Here is a 24465-nt window from a genome sequence, read left to right on the forward strand (position 1 = left end):
TTCTCTCTGTGTTTGTCCAGCAGCACCCAGCTCTTTACTACTTCTACAGTTTCCATCACCTTGGCAGGGGTCCACTGATGTTTACAGTTCCACACATTTCTTTAGGCCCCGACACACATTAAGAAAGAAGAAAATGCTCGTCCTTTAGCCATTACAGTTCCTTTTAGTTGCATTTAAGGAATTGTTGGATGTTCCCTAACTAAAGGATACAGGTCATCATAGCATTGCTAATCCTCACTATTTCCATCCTTCACTGCAGTCTAGAAATTATTGGATGCTCCCTTTTCCAGCCATACCATCACTTGCACTCTACAAACTGTTGGATGTTCCCTTTCCCATCCAAAGAGTTCATTGCAATCAAGCAATTATTGGATGTTCTCTGTCCTAGCAGCCCAGTTCACTACAGTCTAGCAATTGCTGAATGCTCCCTAGCCCAGCTGTTCTTTTCAGTCTAGTAAAAGTAGATGCTCCCTCTTGTGGGTGTATAATTTTAGGCAGAACAGTAGCTGCTCATATACCCTATACTACAGGGATTCTTCCTCCCCCCCCGTGCCCAGTTTTATGAACTAGTTACATGCAGTGTTGCCAATTTAGTGATTGTTTGGAAATTTGAATTGAAATTGAAACCTTAATACACACTTTAAAAGCATATAAAGTGTATGATACACATATTTTATCTGAAAAAGTACAATAGATTAGAAAAGTATGAACATAGACTAGCTTCCTTATACAGCTTTTGTTTTTATGACAATGTCAGTGCATTCATTTCAGTGATGTTGGCCAACCTAATAATTTCAAATTATGATTTATAAGCAAAGTCTAAATAAGCTCTCCCTGACAGCTAGTGATGAGCTGGGGGTTTGGGGGGAAAGGCTTCAGGACCAGATTGTATTTACATTCACACCTAATCTACCTAGGTATCCAGCAAACAGAGCTGTGTTGCCCAAGTGATTTTGGCTGGGGTTGGGTTACAAATCACTTCAATAGTGTCAGGGAGTAGCCGTGTTAGTCTGTAGCCACAAAACAACAGGGAGTCTGGTAGCACCTTAAAGGCTAACAGATTTATTTGGGCATAAGCTTTCGTGGGTAAAAAACCCACTTCTTCAGATGCATAGAGTGGAATTTTCACTCCATGCATCTGAAGAAGTGGGTTTTTTACCCACGAAAGCTTATGCCTAAATAAAGCTGTTAGTCTTTAAGGTGCCACCGGACTCCCTGTTGTTTTAATCACTTGAATGAGCAGGGGGAGGGAGTAATGAAATGTTGTTATTCTCATTGTATGAGTAAAAGGCAGTAGAACTATACTTTAGCCTGTGCTGGTTGAGGGCATCAAGAGAGAGGGCGGGGACAGGTGTTTTGCTTGATGGTTTGCCTGAGTCACAAGTACTATTTGACCTGCCCCTCTCCACTGTTTAAAGACAGAGCTGATTAGACTCCACAGATAGTCTTTTGTTTTGTTAAGTGACCACTGCAGCTGAAATCACTGATAATCAGTTCTAAGTGCTTAGACCAGCTGTGGAACAGTGTTTCTGTGGATGAGACAGCCCAGTCTGCACTAGCAGCAAGATTCCCAGCTGAAATCAATGAGAGCTCAACGGACCCTCAAGAGACTAACTCGCAGAGGTCACGGTGGCAGGTGGCAGCAGAAGGTGACTGCGCAGGGCCTTTGGCAACAGAGTGATGGAGTGAACGGTGGCACAATGAACAACAGTGGCCAGAGTGAACAGTGAGCAGCTGGAGGAATGAGCAAGGTGCCTTCTTGCCCCACACCTGGGAGGTGATCTCATGTGAAAACACCTCTGAATCTCCACTCACCAAGGACAACACCGGTCAGTGTTAATGAGGCTGTTAAGAATGCTGGAGACACAACACAGTTCATACAAACAAACATGGGTGTGGCATCATACTTTCTATTTAAGCAAGAGATACCACACACTACAAACTGGAGGCCAATGTTAAGTGCATTGTCTCTTGTTCATTCTGAAGTTGAACATTGGTTCCAAAAAAGACCAGCAAATGTTCACTATCTTTGTGTACATTATCTTGATGTCAGGGATAGGCCAATAGTTGCATTTCTAGATGTTCAAGTTATAGAAGACACATCGGCTGCATCTATGACAACCCACATCTTAGAAGAGTTAAATGCTTGTCAGTTGGACCCCAAACAGATGGCTGCTTGTGCATTTGATGGAGCTGCAAACTTCTCTGGAAGACATTGTGGAGTACAAGCTTTGCTCAGAGAAAAGTGTAACCCTAATCTCTCCTATACACACTGCAGAGGCCATCTACTCCAACTAGCGCTAGTATGAGCTGCAGACTTTTCAAAAGACATTTAAAAAGCTATAAATTGAATGTTTTCATTATATTCTTTTTTTTCAGCAAGAGTCCAAAAATACTGAATATCTTGGAAAATATAGAAGATACACTGGGACTGAAGTTCAAATTAGTCCAACCTGGGAAAACCCTCTGGCTTTCTCATGAGCGATCCTTGGCTGTTGTCTTAAAATTACTCCAGCCATTATTACTGACTTTGGAAAGTATCTACCAAGATGGGATGGACCTAAGTAGTGAGACTGGTGGATTACTTTTGCTACTACATTCAGAGAAGACTCTTGTCATTCTCTCTCTTGTAACTCTACTGTTGAAACCACTTGGGTCATTACATAATGCCATCCTGGCATCTGCTACAACAGTAGTAGATCTTTGTCCAGCAATAGAAGCTACATTTGGATCAATCAGAGAGCTATCCATTGAAAAGATACTGGAAGAAGCAAAGACTTCAGTCCAGAAGTTAACTAATGAAGGCATTTATAGTGAATCCTTAAGTGAAGAGGACAAGAAGTGTTTCTTAGGACAACTGAAAAAGTACACAGACTTCATTCTTTAAAATATACAACAGCGACTTCTAGCTTCTACTCAACCTCTACGTAGCTTTTACAGATCCCTGTCCTATAGAACACCGACAGTTGAGTGGAGTGAGGCACTACCAGCAATGGGGCTGCCATGTGCTCAGAACAGAACAGAGAATTCTAACACAGAGTGGAATATCATATGACAAATGAATGAAGATTTGACTTCAACTTCTTTTTTATCATCACTAGTGGCTCGACCCGATCTTTATGCTATGTTTCCTGGGATGAAAGAAATAGGAATTCATCTCTTGCTACTCCCAGTCACAACAGCTACAGTTTGAATGTTCTTTTTCATCATTGAATAGAATTTTGTGTTCTGAAAGAAGTCACCTTCTGCCTGATCATGTGAATGAACTAATGAGCATATCAATTGAAGAAATGGAAGGTCCGGACACACGAGAAGCCACCAAAGATGAACGCGTTGCATTCAAGAAGTTCATTAACAGAGTTGTGCAAAATTATAACAAGAAACGAAGAAGGATGTAGATATAGTGCTTCATAGAAGGCTTGAGTAGCCAACTTTAATTTGTGTAATGAATTTAAAACCTGAGTTAAATCTAATAAAATGGTCATGAAACATTTTTCAGTTTTTACTATGGTGCCACATAGCCCTCCTTCATCCTCACGGTCTCACCCCTCATCCGCCCTGACCTCTCCACTGTAAATTCGAACACCCCCCTCCCAATTTAAATTCCTGGGGAAAACACTGCTATACTATTAAAAATAGCATTTATAAATGAGACAACGACTGAGCTTTTGCTGCAGCCCTAGTAGTGGAAATATGATTATTATTCATCATTAGTATTTATATTTTGGTGGAGCCCAGAGGTGCCAATCAGGATTGAGCCACATAGTGCTAGGTGCTGTACAAACCCAAATAAGAGACAACCCTTTTCTTAAATAATTTACAATCTAATTGATAAGACAAAGCGTCAGAGAAAAGGATGCAGATTGCAAGGAGAACATATAACACACAAAGACCTGCCTAACTAATAGGTTTCATAGGAATTCAGCATTAGTGGATGGTTCGTGGCCTCTTTCTCATGGTCCTTTGACTGATGGACAATCTCTCCCTGAACGTTGTGAGGCTGTAAATAGTAAGATGCGTTCCTATCTTGTCTATATTGCAGTCAATAGTGGCAGCTCTAAGGCCCTACTTGAATTGCAAAATGATCTTCAGATAATTGCAGCTGAGTTGCAGATAAGATATGGAAAATCACAGAAAAGTAATAATTGACCTTTATCAATAGCAGCAATTTGGAAAAGCCAGAGTATACATATTTGATTAAGAAAAATTTGCTGGAACGATATAACCCTCAAGTATTACATTATGTTTTTGATAACCAGACATTTTGCTGCAACAATATTACATTCATTTAAAAAAAAAAGTACAATATAAAATTCAGAAGACTAAAAGTCTTAACACAGCTACTGTAGAAATCAAATCCAGTCACTTTAGCCTTTTACATTTTACAGGCATTGGACATTAGTGCAGTACTAATTGCATACTCAAAATGTATGCAAAATTTTGCACTGTGCAAAGTAAGCTAATTCAAATCAAAATCCCTGATATATCCTTATCAGTATGCAGTGTAGTTGTAGCCATGTCGGTTCCAGGATATTAGAGAGACAAAGTGGGTGAGGTAATCTCTTTTATTAGACCAACTTCGGTTGGCGAGAGAGTTTGTCTCATCAACAGAAGTTGGTCCAATAAAAGATATTACTTCACTCACCTTGTCTCTTCAGTAGCCTTATTAGTTCAGTAATTGATGGATGATCCCTACCTTTGTCTTTTGCCTCACTGCAGTTGGCAGACAGTCCCTGACAGTATCTTGATGTGTAGTAAATGATAGACACTCTCTAGCTGGTTTGTCATGGTTAGGGCCCTACCAAATTCATGGTCCATTTTGGTAAATTTCATAGTCATAGGATTTTTAAAAACTTAAATTTCATGGCTTCAGAAATTTCAGTGTTCTAACCATGGGGATCCCAACCCAAAAGGAGGCTGGGATGAGGGGGAGGTATCACAAGGCTATTGTAGGGGGGTCATGGTATTGCCACCCTTATTTCTGCATTGTTGCTAGCTGTGGTGATGCCTGCTGAGCTGGGCAGACAGAGACCAGCAGCTGCTGGCCAGGAGCCCAGTTATGAAGGCAGCACCACCACCACAAGCAGTGCAGAAGTAAGCGTGACAATATTATACAATGCCATCCTCACTTCTGCACTGCTGCTGCTGGTGGCACTGCCTTCAGAGCTGGGCACTCAGACAGCAGCGGTCACTTTCTGGCCACCCAGCTCTGAAGGGAGCACAGAAGTAAGGGTGGCCATACTGTGACCCCCCTACAATAGCCAGATTTCATGGGGGAGACCAGATATCATGGTCCATTATGTGTTTTTCATGGCCATGAATTTGGTAGGACCCTAGTCATGGTGTAGTAATGTGGGGATACTTCCTAGCTGAACTCTCTTGATGTAATAATTGTGTATATTTCCTATATTGTTTTCTTCGCTGCTCTGGTTGGTACATGCTTGATACCCACCTCAGTATTGCCAATCCCAAATGTTCAAAAATCATGAGTCAGGCTCACCAATATAATGCAATTGGCTTTAAAAATTATACGATTATGTAAAAATAATAGATTTGGTGATCTTTTTATCTGCCTTCTATTTTTTGAGCCTTTAGGGTGCACTGTGGTCACATTTTGAAGCTTTCTCCACAGCCATGAGGGCTAGAATCTTACTTTTTCTTTAAGAATGAAGGCCGAAATCATCACATACCCACTTGACTCTAGGAGCTGGAGCTTTAAGGAAAACAATAATTATCATGAGATTCATGACAAAATCATGAGAGTTGGCAAAACAGTGCCACCTGTCCTGTTTTTAACAGGATACCCCTTAATAGGTGCCTAGTATACATAGAATCATAGAAGATTAGGGTTGGAAGAGACTTCAGGAGGTCATCTAGTCCAATCCCCTGCTCAAAGCAGGACCAACACCAACTAAATCATCCCAGCCAAGGATTTGTCAAGCTGGGCCTTAAAAAAGTTTAAGGTTGGAGATTCCATCACCTCCATAGGTAACCCATTCCAGTGCTTCACCATCCTCCTAGTGAAATAGGGTTTCCTAATATCCAGCCTAGACCTCCCACACTGTAACTTAAGGCCATTGCTTCTTGTTCTGTCATCTGCCACCACTGAGAACAGCCTAGCTCCATCCTCTTTTGAACAGCCCTTCAGGTAGTTGAAGGCTGCTATCAAATCCCCCCTCATTCTTCTCTTCTGCAGACTAAATAACCCCAGTTCCCTCAGCCTCTTCTCATAAGTCATGTGCCCCAGCCCTCTAATCATTTTTGTTGCCCTCCGCTGGACTCTCTCCAATTTGTCCACATCCCTTCTGTAGTGGAGGGACCAAAACTGGACACAATACTCCAGGTGTGGCCTCACCAGTGTTGAATAGAGGGTAATAATCACTTCCCTCAATCTGCTGGCAATGCTCCTACTAATGCAGTCCAATATGCAGTTGGCCTTCTTGGCAACGAGGGCACATTGCTGACTCACATCCAGCTTTTCGTCCACTGTAATCCCCAGGTCCTTTTCTGCAGAACTGCTGCTTAGCCAGTCGGTCCCCACCCTGTAGCGGTGCATGGGATTCTTTCTTCCTAAGTGCAGGACTCTTCACTTTCCTTGTTGAACCTCATCAGATTTCTTTTGGCCCAATCCTCCAATTTGTCTATGTCACTCTGGACCCTATCCCTACCCTCTAGCACAGGGGTGGCCAACATGATCCTGGGAAGGAGCCAGAATTTACCAATGTACATTCCCAATGAGTCACAGTAACACGTCAGTAGCCCTGCATCAGCTCCCCCCCTCACCCACCCCCAGGCTCCCAGTGCCTCCCACCCACGGGCAGCTCCACCAATCAACGCCTCCCCCTCCCTCCCTCCCCATACCTCCCGATCAGTTGCTTTGTGGTGTGCAGGAGGCTCGGGGTGGGGGGAACGAGGGAATGGCAATCTCAGGGGAGGGGATGGGAAGGGGTGGAATGGGGGCAGGGCCTGTGGCAGATCCTGGGTTTGAGTAGTGAACACCCACATACACACCCGGCACATTGGAAAGTTGGCATCTGTAGCTCCATCTCCAGAGTTGATGCCTATACAAGGAGCCGCATATTAACTTCTGAAGAGCCGCATGTGGCTCCGGAGCCACAGGTTGGCTACCCCTGCTCTAGCGTATCTACCTCTCCCCCCAGCTTAGTGTCATCTGTGAACTTGCTAAGGGCGCAATTAATCCCATCATCCAGATCATTAATAAACATGTTGAACAAAACTGGCCCCAGGACTGGCCTCTGGGGCACTCCACTTGATACTGGCTGCCAACTAGACATCGAGCCGTTGATCACTACCCATTGAGCCCAACGATCTAGCCAGCTTTCTATCCACCCTATAGTCCAGTCATCCCATGAATACTTTTTTAACTTGCTGGCAAGAATACTGTGGGAGACTGTATCAAAAGCTTTGCTAAAGTCAAGATATATCACATCCACCACTTTCCCCATATCCACAGAGCCAGTTATCTCATCATAGAAGGCAATCAGGTTGGTCAGGCATGACTTGCCCTTGGTGAATCCATGTTGACTGTTCCTGATCACCTTCCTCTCCTCCAAGTGCTTCAAAATGGATTCCTTGAGGACCTGGTCCATGATTTTGCCGGGTACTGAAGTGAGGCAGACTGGTCTATAGTTCCCTGGGTTCTCTTTCTTCCCTTTTTAAAATATGGGCACTATATTTGCCTTTTTCCAATCGTCTGGGACCTCCCCCGATCACCACGAATTTTCAAAGATAATGGCCAGTGGCTCTGCAATCACAGCAGCCAACTCCCTCAGCACCCTTGGATGCAATAGCTCTGGACCCATGGACTTGTGCACGTCCAGCTTTTCTAAATAGTCCTGAACCTGTTCTTTCACTGCTGAGGGCTGCTCACCTCCTCCCCATGCTGTGTTGCCCAGTGCTGCAGTCTGGGATCTGACCTTGTCTGTGAAGATTGAGGCAAAAAAAGCATTGAGTACTTCAGCTTTTTCCACATCATCTGTCACTATGTTGCCTCCCCCATTCAGTAAGGGGTCCACACTTTCCCTGACCTTCTTCTTGTTGCTAACATACCTGTAGAAACCATTCTTGTTACCCTTCACATCCCTTGCTAGCTGCAACTCCAATTGTGCCTTGGCCTTCCTGATTACACCCCTGCATGCTCTAGCAATATTTTTATAGTCCTCCCTAGTCATCTGTCCAAATTTCCACTTCTTGTAAGCTTCCTTTTGGAGTTTAAGCTCACCGAAGATTTCACTGTTAAGCCAAGCCAAGAATAGCCATATTTGCTATTCTTTCTGCACTTCGGGATGGTTTGTTCCTGCACCCTCAATAAGGCTTCTTTAAAATACAGCCAGATTTCCTGTACTCCTTGCCCCCTCATATTAGCCTCCCAGGGGATCCTGCCCATCAGTTCCCTAAGGGAGTCTGTCTGCTTTTCTGAAGTCCAGGGTCCGTATTTTACTACTCTCCTTTCTTCCTTTTGTCAGGATCCTGAACTCAACCATCTCATGGTCACTGCTGCCTAGGATGCCACCATAGGCACCAACTTTCTCTGGCACCGGTGGGTGCCCGCACCCCACCCTGTGCCTTTCCACGCCCCTGGCCCCGCCCCCATTCCATCCCCAAAGTGCCTGCCCTAACTCCACCCCCTCCCTGCCCCTGTTGGATCTCTTCCCCAAATCCCCACCCCATCCCCACCTCTTCCCCCACCATGCCGCCCTGGGCACGCACCAATTTTTTTCCGTGAGTGCTCCAGCCCCGGAGCACCCACGGAGTCAGCGCCTTTGGTTGCCACCCACTTCTACTTCCCCTACCAATTCTTCCCTGTTTGTGAGCAGCAGGTCAAGCGGAGCACGGCCCCAAGTTGGTTCCTCCAGCACTTGTACCAGGAAGTTGCCTCCTACACTCTCCAAAAACGTCTTGGATTGTCTGTGCACCGCTGTATTGTTCTCCCGGCAGATGTCAGGTTGGTATGTCAAGTATTGGCATGTCAAGTATTCCATGACTTGAGTCTAATAAGCAGTAGTAGTAAGGAAAGTGGAGGGAGGGAAGATACTGTTGTGATTGGTTGAGGCAATAGACTGGAGTTTTGAGTTTAATTTCCTGTATGCCTTCAGGCAAGTCACTTTATCCCTCAGTTTCATGTATGTAAATAGGGATAATAATACTACCTAGTATATCTTGTTTATTTAGAGAATAAGCTCTTCAGAGTGCCCTTTTGAACAAGTTTTATGCTTGTATTTTGCATATACTTGCCCTTTATTTTCTTTGTGTGTAGATGGTCATCCTGCTGCTTCTCATGGTGGAGTAATTTATGGATGATCCCTACCTCTGTGTGCCACTTCCCCCTCCCTCCAGCCAGCTCATATACTGCAGTGGATCGTGCTGTCCACACTAATAAGCAGCCGTTTCTTCTCTTAAAGGGCCAGCTTCACCTTTCTTGTTCCCCAAAGAACTGTCAGGATGACAAGAGTTGTGCGGGGTTGGGGCTGGGATGACATAATCTCTCTGAGAACGCAGTTGTATCTCCAGATATTCCCACCCCCCAAAGGATTGTCACTCACAACCTCCCTGTCTGGGAGTCGCTGTCTCCTAGGTTGAGGCTGCTGCAGGTTCATTTTAATCCCTTCTAGCACTCACAGAATGAAACAATCTCCCTTCAAGCTCCCGCATCTCAGGCCAGAGAGGAATTTGCTGGGGAAGTTAGTAGGGAGTCACTGAAGCCAGATCCAATTTAAATGGCTGTGGAGACATTAATGGAATTTTTTTTTACTTTTTCTAATCCACCCTCTGCCTGAAACCCCACAAAGGAACTAACTCTCCTGATTCCCCTCCTGCCTAAAACTGACCCAAACTCACTCTCTGCTCTCACCATGAGCTCTTGCACCACTTTCCTGAAATCCCCTTTCCCACCTCCCACTCTGCCCAATATGCCCTCCCAGATCCTCCTGCCTCCTCACAGTCCTCTTGCCTGCTTGGAAACTGACAGGTAGCCTAAAGAGCACATGTTGGAGGCAATGTACTTAGGGGAGCAAGGGAGTCTCTACGCAGGTAACCTAGGTTTAAGTCCTTGCTTCAAATCAGACTAGAGTTAGGACTAGAACTGGGGTTTCCCACATTCTAGATGAGTACCCTAAGTAACCATTAGGCTCTTCTGGGAAGGGATTAGATTGCTCTCATTTTTCACAAAAAAAAGTATGAAAGGTTTCAGTTTTGTCCCAGTGCAGAATGGGAAAAAAATTAAATCTCACAGGACAAGAAAACAGTTTCCCACCCAGCCCTACTGGCTCTGCCCTTGACTCATTGGGTGACCCTGAGTGGGTTGATTAACCTCTCTGTGTCAGTTTTCCCATCTGTAGAATGGGGATAATAACAGAGACCAACCTCAGTAAAAAATTTTGAGGTTTCTAGTTGAAAAGCAGGGCCGCCCAGAGAGGGGGGGCAAGTGGGGCAATTTGCCCCGGGCCCCGCAGGGGCCCCACGAGCTGCTCCAGGTTTTCAGCGGCACTTCGGCGGCGGGCCCTTTACTCACTCCGGGTCTTCGGCAGCGGGTCCTTCAGTGCAGCGGAAGACTCGGAGTGAGTGAAAGACCCGTCGTTGAAGTGCTGCCGAAGCCTCGGAGCACCGCCCGGTGAGTACAAGCACCGCAAGTGGGGGGGGAGGGGGGGCCATGATCGGCGGCACTTAGGCTGTTCTACCGCCGCCGCTTCATTCTTTGGTGGCAATTCGGCAGTGGGTCCTTCCCTCCGAGAGGGACCCGCCACTGAATTGCCGCCGAAGACCCGGCCCTGCCCCAGGCCCCCTGAATCCTCTGGGCAGCCCTGTTGAAAAGTGCCAAGTAAGTATATAATGCATTATAATCTATATAGCACTAAATGTGTGCTAGAGTCTTTACAGACAGATATGAAGACAAGGGCCCTGCCCTAATGAGTTTATAATCTAAACAGATGATACAAAGATCTAAAATGGAAGATAGGAGCAACAATTTTATTATACAGGTTATGATTAATACAAGATATCAAATCATTCACAGGATATATGCTGTATGGGTTTCATTTTCAGACTTGGATGCTTAAAGTTAGGCACCTACATCTGTATTTAGGCACATGATGGAGTCTCCCATTGAGTTCAGTGGAGGAGCTATAGTCACTTATGTGGGTCCTGAGATGAGACCAAAAACCAATTTCTGACCCGCAGCCCTGTCTGCAAGTATGACAGGTGATGACAATTGTAGATGAATGTGAACTGCTTTTAGCTTTACACCTTGCATGACTCTCCTTGATTGCAGGAATCCTCAAGCTCTCAAAACCTTTCGGTCTGAGGTGGCAGAGCTGTCGCTATCTGATTTTATCACTCATGGCTAAGAGATCCCAGGTGTTGAGGTCAACATTGCAGATTTGGAGGTAAGCTTTGAGAGTGTCCTTTGGTTTGTCCCTAAAACAACTTCCAGTCTGAAATTCTTGGTAAAAGACCACCTTTGATATTCTACTGTCAGACCTTCAGACCACATAATCGCGCCATCTCGGCTGTGCTCTCATTGTAAAGGCGTCAATGCCTGTGATGTTGCAGCACTCATGGACCCTTGGTATTTGGAACCAAATCTTGCCATTTATTTCCCATTATCTACAGTATCAAATTCCAAATAAATTTACATTCCCAATAACATATTTGAAAAATTAGCTCCTGTTTAATTAACTTCCTTGTCCAGACTACAGTGGCTGGTGACATCCAAAGCAGCACACAGGAAGTCCAGAGCCAAGCCAGGGTGGAGTAGAACGTAATCTGCACCAGATGTGGGATTGGTACACACATTACTTCTTCCTTGGAGCAAGGAGGAAACCAGGAACTAGACTGTGGCTCAGAGTCACACGTTGGTCCCTCCTCTGCTCCTGGGGCACTGCCACAACTGTACATTGCCCCAAATATGCATCCAGAGCAATGTGTCCCCTCTCCAAGAATTTAGGCAGCCCAGAATGCGCCAAGACAAATGAACTGTGGCAGTAACAAGAGTATCTCTCCTCAATAGCTACGAAGACCAGTTTGGGATTGTGTATCATGGGAACATCATATGTGTTCAGTAGGTATGTTGTCTGTTTCTGAATGCCCACACAGGATGCCAAGCACCAAAAGAAATGGTGCTACAGCATACAATTCCTGCACCATTTCAAGCTGAGTTGGCTTGTCCATGCAGTAGCTGACACGCTATGTTACACTGCTCTACATAGCAGTAAGAATTCTTCAAGTCACATAGAGGCCACTGTTTGGTTGATGCCAAATATATCATCAATGGAGTACTTAAAGAATCCAGTGGCTAAAGAGCCTAATGCAATGGTGACTCTGAGTGCCACAAAGAGGGCCTCACTCCTGTGGGTAGGCTTCTCCATCTTATCACAGAGATGCTGGATAGTTCAGAGGTGAGCTTGTTCCTCTAGGTAACTCCGTGACTCACAGATCAGGTGTCTCCACTTCTGATTCTCAGGCTCACTTGTCCAATTGCCTCTTCCTTTCTCTGAGCTGAATCAAGTCGCAAGCCCAGCATGGTTGCTTTTCCAACCCAGTATCTGAAACCTTGCATTGCCAGCTCTCATGATTTTATTGTGAGTCTCACCAAAATCAGGGGTTTTCTTAAAGCCTCAGCTCTTGGAGTCATGTGATTATGTGAGACTCTTCTTTCTTTCTTTCTTTCTTTCTTTCTTTCTTTCTTTCTTTCTCTCATAGTTGTGAAGAAAATCTTGAAAATTTGACCCCGTAAAGGCTCAAAAAAGAGAAATCAAATAAAAAGAGTTATAATGTATTTTTTTTAAATCTCATGAATTTTTCAGGCCTGACTCCTGATTTGTACTTAGCCTAAACTACGAGTTTAGGTCAAATTTAACAGCGTTAGATTTAACCCTGCACCTGTCCACACGACGAAGCCATTTTTGTCAACTTAAAGGGTTCTTAAAATCGATTTCTGTACTCCTTTCCGATGAGGTGATTTGTGCTGAAATCGACATCGCCAGGTTGAATTTGGGGTTGTGTGGATGCAATTCGACGGTATTGGCCTCCGGGAGCCATCCCAGAGTGCTCCATTGTGACCGCTCTGGACAGCACTTTCAATTCAGATGCACTAGCCAAGTACACAGCAAAAGCCCTGGGAATTTTTAAATTTCATTTCCTGTTTCACCAGTGTGGCGAGCTCATCAGCACAGGTGACCATGCAGTCTCAGAATCGCAAAAGAGCTCCAGCAAGGACCGAACAGGAGGTACTGGATCTGATCGCTGTTTGGGGAGACAAATCTGTGCTATAGAACTCCGTTCCAAAAGACAAAATGCCAAAATATTTGAAAAAATCTCCAAGGGCATGATGGACAGAGGCTACAACAAGGACCCACAGCAGTGCCGCATGAAAATTAAGGAGCTCAGGCAAGCCTACCAAAAAACCAAAGAGGCAAATGGCCGCTCCGGGTCAGAGCCCCAGACATGCTGCTTCTGTGATGAGCTGCATGCAATTCTAGGGGGGGCCTACCACTACCCCACCCCTGTCCATGGACACCTGCAAGGGGGGAGTCTAATGCAACAGGGATGGGGATTTTGGGGATGAGGAAGACGAGGAGGTGGAGGAGGAGGAGGATAGTGCACAGCAGGCAAGTGGAGAAACCATTCTCCCCGACACCCAAGAACTGTTTATCACTCTGGAGCCAATACCCTCCCAACCCTCCCAAGGCGGGCTCATGGACCTTGAAGGCACCTCTAGTGAGTGTACCTGTGTAAATATAATGCATGGTTTAAAAGCAAGCGTGTTTAATGATTAATTTGCCCTGAAGACTTGGGATGCATTCGTGGCCAGTAAAGCCCCTCCTTTTAAATGGCCAACCCAACGGGTGCTTAATATGGGAAAGGAGGGCGCTGCTGTTTGAAACCATTCCCACGTTATGAAGGTTGAACAAGCTGAAAGACTGTGGCTTACCATCGCTGCCTGCAAGCCAAATTCTGTTGCCCGGCCCTGCGTGTGTGATCTCTCACACCAAACCGACAGGCCCTCAATATAAGAGGCAAAATGCGACCTTGTACCAAAAGCACATGTGCTAGGTGATGTTAACAGCTTGGTTCTCCATAAAAGAGTCTACCCATTGTTCTCTAAAATGTGTCTTTTAAAATACTACTCCCCCTTTCTTTCCTCCCGCAGCTGCAAATGTTTCAACGCTCCCCCTATCATCTCCGTCCCAGAGGCTAGCGTAGATAAGAAGGCGAAAAAAACACACTCACAATGAAATGTTCTCTGAGCTCATGCAGTCCTCCCGCACTGAAAGAGCTCAGCAAAATGTGTGGATGCAAAGAATGTCAGTGTCCAGGAAAGCAGAAAATGAACACGAGGACAGGAGAGATGAGTGAGATGAGAGGTGGCAGGAGCAAGATGAGCAGAGGCAGGATGCAATGCTGAGGCTACTGGGGGATCAAACTGATATGCTCCAGTGTCTGGTGGAGTTGCAGGAAAGGCAGCAGGAGCACAGACTACAACTGCTGTAGCCCTGTGTAACCACCCACCCTCCTCCCCAAGTTCCATATCCTCCTCACCCAGACGCCCAAGAACATTGGGAGGGGGAGGGACTGCCCAAGCAACAGAAGTTTGGCATTCAATACGTTTTGAAGTGCAGTGTGGCCTTGTCCTTCCCTCCTCCCCTCATCCACCACCCCACCCAGTGCTTCCCTCCTCCCCCACCCCTCCCAGGCTATCTTGGCAGTTATCCCCATATTTGTGTGATGAATTAATAAAGAATGCATGATTTTGAAACAATAATGACTTTATTGCATCTGCAAGTGGTGATTGAAGAGGGGAGGGTGGTTGGCTTACAGGGAAGTAGAGTGAACCAAGGGAGAGGGTTTTCATCAAGGAGAAACAAACAGAACTGTCACACCGTAGCCTGGCCAGTCATGAAACTGTTTTTCAAAGCTTCTCTGATGCGCAGCGCACCCTGCTGTGCTCTTCTAACCACCTGGGGTCTGGCTGCACATAATCAGCAGCCAGGCGATTTGCCTCAACCTCCCACCCCGCCATAAACGTCTCCCCCTTACTCTCACAGATATTGTGGAGCAATACGGCAATAACAGCAAGCGGCAACACAGCAAGCGGCAATAACAATTGGAATATTGGTTTTGCTGAGGTCTAACCGAGTCGGTAAACTGTGCCAGCACACTTTTAAACGTCCAAATGCACATTCTACCACCATTCTGTACTTGCTCAGCCCACAGTTGAACAGCTTCTGACTACTGTCCAGGGTGCCTGTGTATGGCTTCATGAGCCATGGCATTAAGGGGTAGGCTGGGTCCCCAAGGATCACTATAGGCACTACCCTTGATAGCAGCAGCTCAGTGATTGCATTGGCTACTTGGATCATAGCAGCCCCCACAGTAGATTTACTCACTCCAAATTGATTCCCAACTGACCGGTAGCTATCTGGCGTTGTAAGCTTCCAGAGGGCTATCGCCACTCGCTTCTCAGCTGTAAGGGCTGCTCTCATCTTGGTATTCTTGCACTTCAGGCAAGGGAAAGCAAGTCACAAAGTTCCATGAAAGTGCCCTTACGCATACGAAAGTTTCTCAGCCACTGGGACTTGCAACACAATGCAGTCCCACCAGTCTGTGCTTGTTTCCCAGACCCAGAATCGGTGTTCCACAGCATGAACCTGCCCTATTACCACCATGATGTCCAAATTGCCAGGGCCCATGCTTTGAGAGAAGTCTGTGTCCATGTCCTCATCACTATCGTGATCGAGCTGTCGTCACCTCCTCGCCTTCTTTTGCAGGTTCTGCACATACTGCAGGAAATGCGCGAGGTGTTTCCAATGCTCACAACAGCAGCGGTGAGCTGAGCAGGCTCCATGCTTGCCATGTTATAGCGTCTGCAGGAGAGCAGAGTTGCAGCAGAAGCGGTGGATGATGACAAGATGCCATGAGAATAGATATTTATACAGAACAACAAGAGGACCTGCGAGGTGGATTCATGGCACCAGGAAAGCAGACTTGCAGCGGAAGCAGTAGGTGACTGAGCTCCTTTACTCTATTGAGCTCAGTCATCATTTACTCAATTGAGACTGAGCTCATTTACAACAGCAGGAGAGCAGAGTTGCATCAGAAGTGGTGGATGATGATGGTTTTCAGACCTACTGCACCATCTTCTGCCAGCAGCACCCAGAACACAACAGCAGCAGTGACGATGAGCTGAGCGGGCTCCATGCTTGCCATGGTATGGCGTCTGCATGGAAAAAAGGCGCGAAACAATTGTCTGCCGTTGTTTTCACGGAGGAGGGGCGTCTGATGACATGTACCCAAAACCATTCGCGACAATGTTTTTGCCCTATCAGAATTCCCATGGCCGGCGGAGACTGCGGGAATTGTGGGATAGCTACCCACAGTGCACCACTCCGCGAGTCGATGCTGGCCACAGTATTGAGGACGCACTCCGCTGACCTACTGCTTTTAGTGGGGACATATGCGATCGACTTTCTAAAGATCGACTTCTATAAATTCGACCTAATTTCCTAGTGTAGACATACCCTTAGGGTTGGCAATACTGAAAACCACAATACTCTCTTCCTCTGCACCCTGTATGTGTGCCTGTTTCCTTGCCAACTTCTGTCCCCTCCCCCAGCTCTCCCAAAACCAATTCCTAAATCTAACTAACTTATCTTTCCTAGTCTGATCATATCAAACTCTCTTTTTCTCTCTCCTGCTCACCCCCTATCAGTGAGTGTTGGTTGGGGCATAGGGGGATTATATTTTACTGGGAGAATGTCTGCAAGAACCTAGTGCAGGGATGGTTCTTGAGTAACTGCAGCTTCTGGCTCAGTGACACCTCTGACCTGACTGAATCTGGTGCTGCCATTGAACACCCCTGCTTGCCTGAAAAATCCTTACTGAGGACTCACACAAAAAACACTTCCTGACTTCACCCATCTGGAGCATAGGAGGCCCAGAACACTCAGAGCACATGGCCATGATCAAATCCAATCTTTAAAACCCCATGGAAACCCAACTCCAACTTGTGCCCAGAAGTGGGCACTCAAATGGCAGTGTGCATATGCACAAGCTTTTGAAAAAGTTGACATTAATGAAATAGAAGGCCAGGGACTGGTTGTCAGAGTCTTCTTTCTGACTCTGACTGTGCTTTACATTAGGCATAAAGTGCACCTCTCCTTTGAAAAGTGTCCGTCTATTAATCGCACCCTGGAGCTCCATGTTTATCATCTCTCAGTGATATGGGGACACAAGTGCTGAGTTTACAAGTAAAGAGAAGCTGTTTTCTAACTGTCAGTTCCACAATTCATCCTTGCCTATAAAATATGCAGGTGATACCAAGCTGGGAGAGGTTGCAATCAGTTTGGCAGGCAAGATTAGAATTCAAAGTGGCCTTGACAAATTGGAGAATTGGTCTGAATTCAACAAGATGATTTGTGCCACATGCACACCCAGTCTGTCATTTTCATTGGAGGTAGTAGGGTGGGATGGCTTGTAAAGAGAGGGTTTTTTTAAATTGGCTGTATCCTGATCAAACCCCATTCGGTGAGCTTGAGCTCCAAGGCTCAGCTCCTCATTGTATGTGCTGCCTCAGGTTCTGCTCTGAACACAGGAAGGCACACTAGCTAGCTTTCATCACGTTTTGTTCTCTCGTCTCTGTATGTTCCCAGCATGATGAGATGGGAGTTGGAATCAGTGGAGTTTAGGCACCTAAATACCTTTGACAATCTGGGCCTTAGTGCCTTTCTAGACCAAGTTAAGTTACTCATTCAGTCTTTGATCAGAGCACGGAGGCTCCTCAAGGAGTCCCCACCCCACTTACACAAATACCTGAGAGGAGGTATAGGGCTTCATTCTCTTCTGGCTCATGTTGTGGGACCAAGCCACATCTTTTAATCAGATCTTAGCAATAAAGGACTATCTCAGTCTAGACACTGCATGAGGGCATCTTCTGACCTATACAGTGTGGGGTGAGATGAGATCTTAGTAAATCCAAATTACTTCAATGGGGAAAAGGTCAGGAGGACTGATTGGCTCATGGGAAGGGAATACAGAGCCCTTCCCCTCCGCTGCAGTAGCTACAATCCAGCCCTATGATGGGGGGAGGTGGGGCTGGCTGTCTTAGATGGGGGAGTGAAATCAATAGGTACAGAGCTTTTCACCTATAGGGCACAAGTCCCACAATAGCATTAACTGTAAGTAGTTAGCTCTGTTCCTTGGTCACCACATGAAATGAGTCAAGTTATGTACCAAATTCACTGCAATTGACACTAATCAGACTATGACTGAGTGGGCCACAGAGCGAAGCACCCCTCCCCCCCCCACCAAACAAAACAAAACAAAAATCCTGGGTCATTTCTGTAGGGCTGAGGTTATGGTGTTGGAAGGTTGCAGGGTGCCTGTGGGAGGGTACCACTGCCAGTGCTGTACCTGCCTTGTGAATGCCAGTCCCTGGTAGGGTTGCTAGTTTTGGTTGGACATATTCCTGGAGGTTCCATCACATGACCTAATCTTTAAATACAGATTAAGTCCTGGAGACTCAAGCACAGTCCTGGAGGGTTTGCAAGACCAGTCCCCAGGGAACTGCCACGCTGACCCCTTTCCGGTATAAGAGCACAGCGGGGCTCTTCCCCTGAAGGAGGATCTCTTTGGTGTGGCGTGTGACCGCTCTACTCCCTCTCTCCGCAGGTGGGGGCAGCGGAAGGGGAGGGCAAGGCAGACGGAGCAAGAGGAAGAGGACACTGCAACCTACTTGAATAATTGATAGCGCGAGGAGGGGGGAGCGTATGCGGGAGCAGCTGGACTCCCTGTGTCTCCATCCGCTCACCAGCCGGGGATGAGAGAGCCGAGCTCAGGTAGGGGAGCGCAGCTGCTTTTCATTCTCTCCTCTCCTGCAATGCCAATTAAATGTGTTTTGTGATCCGGAGGGGGGGCAGAGGCAGCTGGGCAGGGGGCTGACACGGGTCCCCCTGGCACGGTGCAGGGAACGGAGCTTGACTGAGGGAGTTTCAGTTACAAGGGGGAGGTGGCTGTGGGGTATAGTGTAAAGAAATTGTGCTGTAATGCAGTGCTCAGCGGGGCAGGGGTTGGCCAGAGGCAGAGAACCTGGTAGGGTAGGGTACGTGGAGAGGGAGTGAGACAGAGACACTGGGCGGGTGGGGGGTGGGGGGGTCAAAGGGGTTTGTCTGAGGGATCTCACCTTTATCCTCCCAACCTCATGGCATCAAATCTTGAGCCCAGATGGACCATGGGAGATGCCATCTGTGCACATCTGGCACTGGCACAGGGGACTGTGTGTTGGTGTGTGTGTCTGCATGTGTGTGGACATGCTTGTGTGCAACTGTGTGTGCAGATGTGGATTTGTGTGTTGCTGTGTGTGTGCGTGGCTTGCACCTGTGAAGCTGTTTGCTGATTTATTAATGTTGCACAGTATTAATGAGTACAGACGGAGCCAGTTTCTGTGAGGACGAGTTTACAGTCTGAGGGGTTATGTTTGTGTGATTGCCTGTGCCTGTGTGTTTCTATGCATGCATTCCCTTCTGTGAGCTAATGTCTCACATCAGATGTGCTTACAGGGACTAAATTAATAGATGGATGATGCAGAGATCAATTTGTGTTAGAGTAAATCCAAACCTTTCCAGCTCAAACTTACACATATTCAGAATGAATGATCTCACACACTGACCCATACATCCTGAAACATACTCATTAGCACAACTGGATGCATGTGCCCATACAGTCAGGGGGCATCATTGTATTTAGTGCGTACCCACAGGCAGTCTTTGGCTTGAGTGCAAGTTGAGGGCAGCGGTTGTTGAGAGTGGTTGTATATTAGTAGTATACTGAGGGACAGCAAGTGGCAGGGAGTTGTGACTTGTTTGAGGAGGGAGGCTGTTTGCAACTAGATTGTGTGCTGGGGACCTGTGGGTGCTGAGTTGCTGAGGGAGCTGTTTTGCAGTTGTATATTGGGGTTGTGTCCTTTGGTTCTATAAAGTTGTGATGCAGTGAAATGAAAGCCAGGCCTAACATACCTAGAGATCCAGTAATAAGAGAGCTCTAATCTCCACTCCCCATGAGGCAATTCTCCTCAGAGTACAAGACCCTTCACCTGTCTACATTTCATTTTCCCATATGCTCCCTCTTTGTTCTAGTTTAGCTAATCTCCCCTTCCCACTCAGAAATTCCCACATTGTGAGTACACAGTTCCTCTCATTCCCCAGCAACAGAGATGGAGGGACAGAGACAGAGAGAATAACTCATGATCTGTTCTTGCTGGGTCCTAAAGCTTCCATCCAACTTCAGCTCCTCATTGTATGTGATGCCTCAGGTTCTGCTCTGAACACAGGAAGGCACACTAGCTAGCTTTCATCACTTGTTTTGTTCTCTCTTCTCTGTATGTTCCCAGCATTATGAGATGGGAGTTGCTTGTGGGGGCATCTATGCTTGACCTGGACAATGATGCACAGCCAGGTCACTTGCAATTCCATTGGCCTTTCATGACAAGAACATTTTGGAGGCAGTAGAACAACATTCCCACACTCATGTCCCCAACAGGAGGCATTATACCACCCTCTCTCCTTTTCTTTCTTTCTACCCCATCTATATCTGGCATTTCCTGTATAGTACATGCAGACATACTCTGTGTGTCTCTCCTACCCTCTGGTCCTTCCTACCCCGTGACTTTCTTTTCTTTACTGCTCCTTCTCCCACCTCCGTTTGTCTCCCTTTTTGTTCTCTTTCTCTCTGTCTCTCCTTTCACTCTTTGCCATTCTCTCTTTCTTCCTCTTTCTCCCCCAGTGTTTAAAGTAGCTCAAGATGAGCGCGGGAGCTCACCAGCTGCAGTGGATGCTGTCACAGGTCTTGATGTTATGTGGTGATGGAGCATTACATCATTTGGTGGCATTGGGACTCACATAGCAAGGGGAAGAGATTGGGGGCAGAGAGGAAATGCATCTGAAAGAGCTTCAAGTCCCCAAGCAACAGGGCCACAGACAGGTAAACACAACCATGTGTGTACGTCTGTGGGGTGGGGACAGTGCCCCCAACCACAGTCTCTACCAGGATGGAGAATCTGTACTGATGTGAAAGCAAAGATGCTGACCCGCCAAAGGTATGAAATGCCCGATACCATAGCTTGCGCACTCCAACAGCTAGACATTCCACAAGAGAGATTTTATGCCAAGTCTCCGCATTCTGTATTATTTACTGCCTAGAGGGGGTGGAGCTAAAAGGGGTTGCTACAGCCTTTCCCTCCCTGTGTAGGGAATGGGAGACAGTACGGGATTGCTCCTGTGACCCTCTCTTCCTGTAGGGTATGGCAAGCTGGCTGAGAGGGAAATACCCTACTTTAAAGGAGGGGAGGGAAATAGGAGACTCTTCTCCCCCTCTCGGGTTCTGCTGCCACTTTACTCACTGGCAGAAAATTCTGGGAACCCCTGAAATTCCTCAGCCAATCATCAGGTCCCTCTGTTGCTCCCACCTGAGATTCCCCTTCCTGGAGGTCCTCATCTCAACAGCCTGGCCAGAGAGGATGTGCGGGGGAGAGCTGAGCTCCCCAAGCCATGGAAAAGGAACAGTGCCCCCGTCTCACATTAATTTCTGCTCTCTCCCTGCCTCCTGTTTCTCAGTCTCTCACTGCGACGCTCTCGCTCTCTGCTGCTCACAGGGTGTCCCGCAGCGTCTCCCTGGGAGCTTCCTGCCCTCATGTAGCTCATGCCCGGCCCTAGCTGTGAGCAGCTCTTTCCTTTCTCTCATTTGAAGTGTGTCTCGGGAAAGAGAAGCAGGTGGGGGTTGGGGCTTGGGAAGGCAGAGGAGGGAGCCTGTGCCCTCCAGAGACAGGGAGGTGAGTCTATGCCCTGCTGCATGCCGAGACAAGAGGAGAGGAAGCTGGCACGCAGGAGAGCCAGGAATCCACCTTTAGCAGAGAGAAGAGTAGAGAATGTTTTCTCGGAAGCGCAGTTTCACCTTCGGAGCCTATGGAGGGTATGTACCTGTACCAGCCCCTGGCTTCCTCTCACAGACCTTGCATTGTGCAGCCTTTTCCTGCCAGAACCTGGTGAAGCTGTGGGAGTGGGTTAAAACTAGAGAGGGAAGCCTCCAGGGAAATTCACATATGCATCTCTGCTCCATCACCCCAGCCTCATCTCCATCCTTCTGATATTGGGACAATCTCCTCTCCTTTCTCCAGCAGAGAGAAGGCTTTCCCTGGCCTGTGTGGATTGTGGGCTGGGGTAGGGGAGTGACTGATTGTTTTCTTCAGGATGAGCTCTCCTTCAAAGGCTGAGACTTCACTTTCTTCCCTCCTCCTTCCCCTTAGAAGGAGACGCAGTTCCCCAGTTCTGATGTTTCTGGAGATGGCGATGGGTGTTTGAGGATGGGTGCATAGCATTTTCCTCAGGACTTCTCTTTCCGGAACAGAACAGTGTAACATCTGGTGTGCCCGCAGGGCATGGCCCATAGCTGTGGACCAAATGACTGATAGAGCTTGGAGTGAGAGTTTAGGCAGTTTGCCAGGTGACCCAATATGCCTTCTCTGTCTGTCTGTTCCAGAGGCAAAAGGAAGCAGAGGCATGTAGAGGAAATCCTAGACAAAGAGTGAGGACACAGTGGTTCTCAACCTGTGGACCGTGGGTCGCTTGCGGGCCAATCAGCACAGAGCTGCGGCCCATGTGACATCCTCAGGGCCATACCGGTAGTACTGGATGCAGCCCACATAACATATTGTGGGCCACATATGTGGCCTACAGTGGTAAATAGGTTGAGAACCACTGAGCAAGAGTGTTAGCCTCATCGGTGGCAGCTGCTCACTCTCACTTCTCTGCCTCTGTCTTGCTCTCTTTCCTTTGGAGTTCAGGAATCAATCTGTTACACAGTGTTGGGGGATGCAAAGCTCCAGCTACTACAGGCTCTGGTGTTGTGATTAGGATGTGATCACCAAAACCCCAAAGAGCATGACTGCACTGGAGAGAGGCCCGGGACTGGAATAGCAGGGACTGCTGCAGGTCAAGACAAATGTTCCTCAGCAAACATTTTATTTGATTTCTTCAGACCTGTTTTCTAGCTGTGAATTACCTGCAGACAGATTCTAATTCTTATGAATTCGGTGATTCTTCTAAATGTTTCAGGGAACGGTTCCCATGAACATACTTCAGCTTAAGAGGGTCATTTGCCAACTATTGGCCATGGCAATTACATTGAGTTATCTGTAATTTCTATTCATGGCCATTTGACTAGTCTCTGAAGTCACATAGTGTTGTTTCTGCTCCTGGGCTGGACTCCTAAGCCCATGAAGAGCCTTCAAGATAGCCACATGCACCCTTCAACCACAAGCCCCTATGAGAATAGTTTCATGAGGATTTGGATACTTTCCCTACCAGAGAGCAACAAATCACTCCTACGAACGGCTGTGGAAGGAGAATTAAAGGGCTTGTGACATCTGTCAAAGTGGATGTGCAGGTTTTATTTTCAGGATGGAGAAGCACTGGCAGAGTATATGTGGAAATGGATAGCTGGGAGGGTTCTAAAGGGTCTTCCACAGGATTTCAGGGCTGAGTGTGGAGATTGAAGGACTGGAATAGCTGTGCATGCTGCAGGTCAGGATTGCCGAGCTACTTTTCTATTTAAAATGTAAGCAGTAAATAGTGAGAATAATTCCAGGGGTGGGTTCCTGTTTTTCTGTTTAAAGGTAGTACAGCTGTATGGTTAAGAACCATTTTTGCATAAAGAAATATCTCTTTAAAAGGTGGCATGAATTTAAACAGTTCTCAATAAACTTTAATATAGCATTGAATGTCCTCCCCTGACCCTCTGCTACTTCTCTTCCCCAGCCCAGTTTTCTTTGTGATTTTGTTTGGCTTGGGACACTGTTCTTCCTTGATAGAAGAACGTGCGGCTTAGGCTAGGTCAACACTGGCAACTGAACGACAAAACTTTTGTGTTTCAGAGGTGTTAAAAACTCACACACACCCCCCCAAAAAACAAAGTTTTGCCGACGACAAGGAGACCTGCTAGTTTGGGGTAGAAGTTTTTTGAAGTGTTTTTATTCTCCTACAAACACATATGCATAGAAATGGTCCTTCCTTGTGGCCTGCAGTACTGCCAAGCCCCAAAGCTCAAAATTCATGAGTCAGTCTCCCAAAAATCATGAAATTTGTTTTAAAAGTTTAAGTCCCATTTTTTGTCCTGTCTTCTGATTTTTTTTGAATTCCTCCTGCCCACTCGCAATGTGTTTGTCTTGTTGCCAACCCTGGCAGATGTATAGTAAGGTAGGTGATTTTGCGGAAGGAGCTCTTACTAGAGGATCCAACCAAAACTGGGGCCCGATTGTGCCATGCATTTTCCATTTGCACAGTAAGGGACGGTCCCTGGCCCCGAAAGCTTGCAATTGAGTGCAAAGCATGGTGGTGAGTTTGTGATGTGGTGAGTTTGGAACTGGGACTCAGCCAGACTCATCTCATAGAGGGGCCACTG

General features: G+C 46.8%; 1 protein-coding gene across 5 annotated transcripts in view; it reads left to right on the forward strand.

Annotated features, from left to right (window-relative positions):
• The first annotated feature begins 18722 nt into the window (after positions 1 to 18722).
• LOC123356689 (rap1 GTPase-activating protein 1-like) overlaps positions 18723 to 24465 on the forward strand; it is a 58018-nt gene continuing 52275 nt past the window's right edge. For 4 of the 5 annotated variants that reach the window (XM_045000096.1, XM_045000099.1, XM_045000100.1 and 1 more), the window contains exon 1: positions 21898 to 21978. In XM_045000096.1, coding sequence (XP_044856031.1) covers positions 21935 to 21978 — 44 coding nt within the window. In that variant the 5' untranslated portion in view covers positions 21898 to 21934. Of the gene's footprint in view, positions 18852 to 21897; positions 21979 to 24465 lie in introns of those variants that run through there. The other variant, XM_045000105.1, reaches the window with a different exon arrangement.

This window comes from Mauremys mutica, chromosome 1, assembly GCF_020497125.1.
Source record: "Mauremys mutica isolate MM-2020 ecotype Southern chromosome 1, ASM2049712v1, whole genome shotgun sequence".
NCBI lineage: Eukaryota > Metazoa > Chordata > Testudines > Geoemydidae > Mauremys > Mauremys mutica.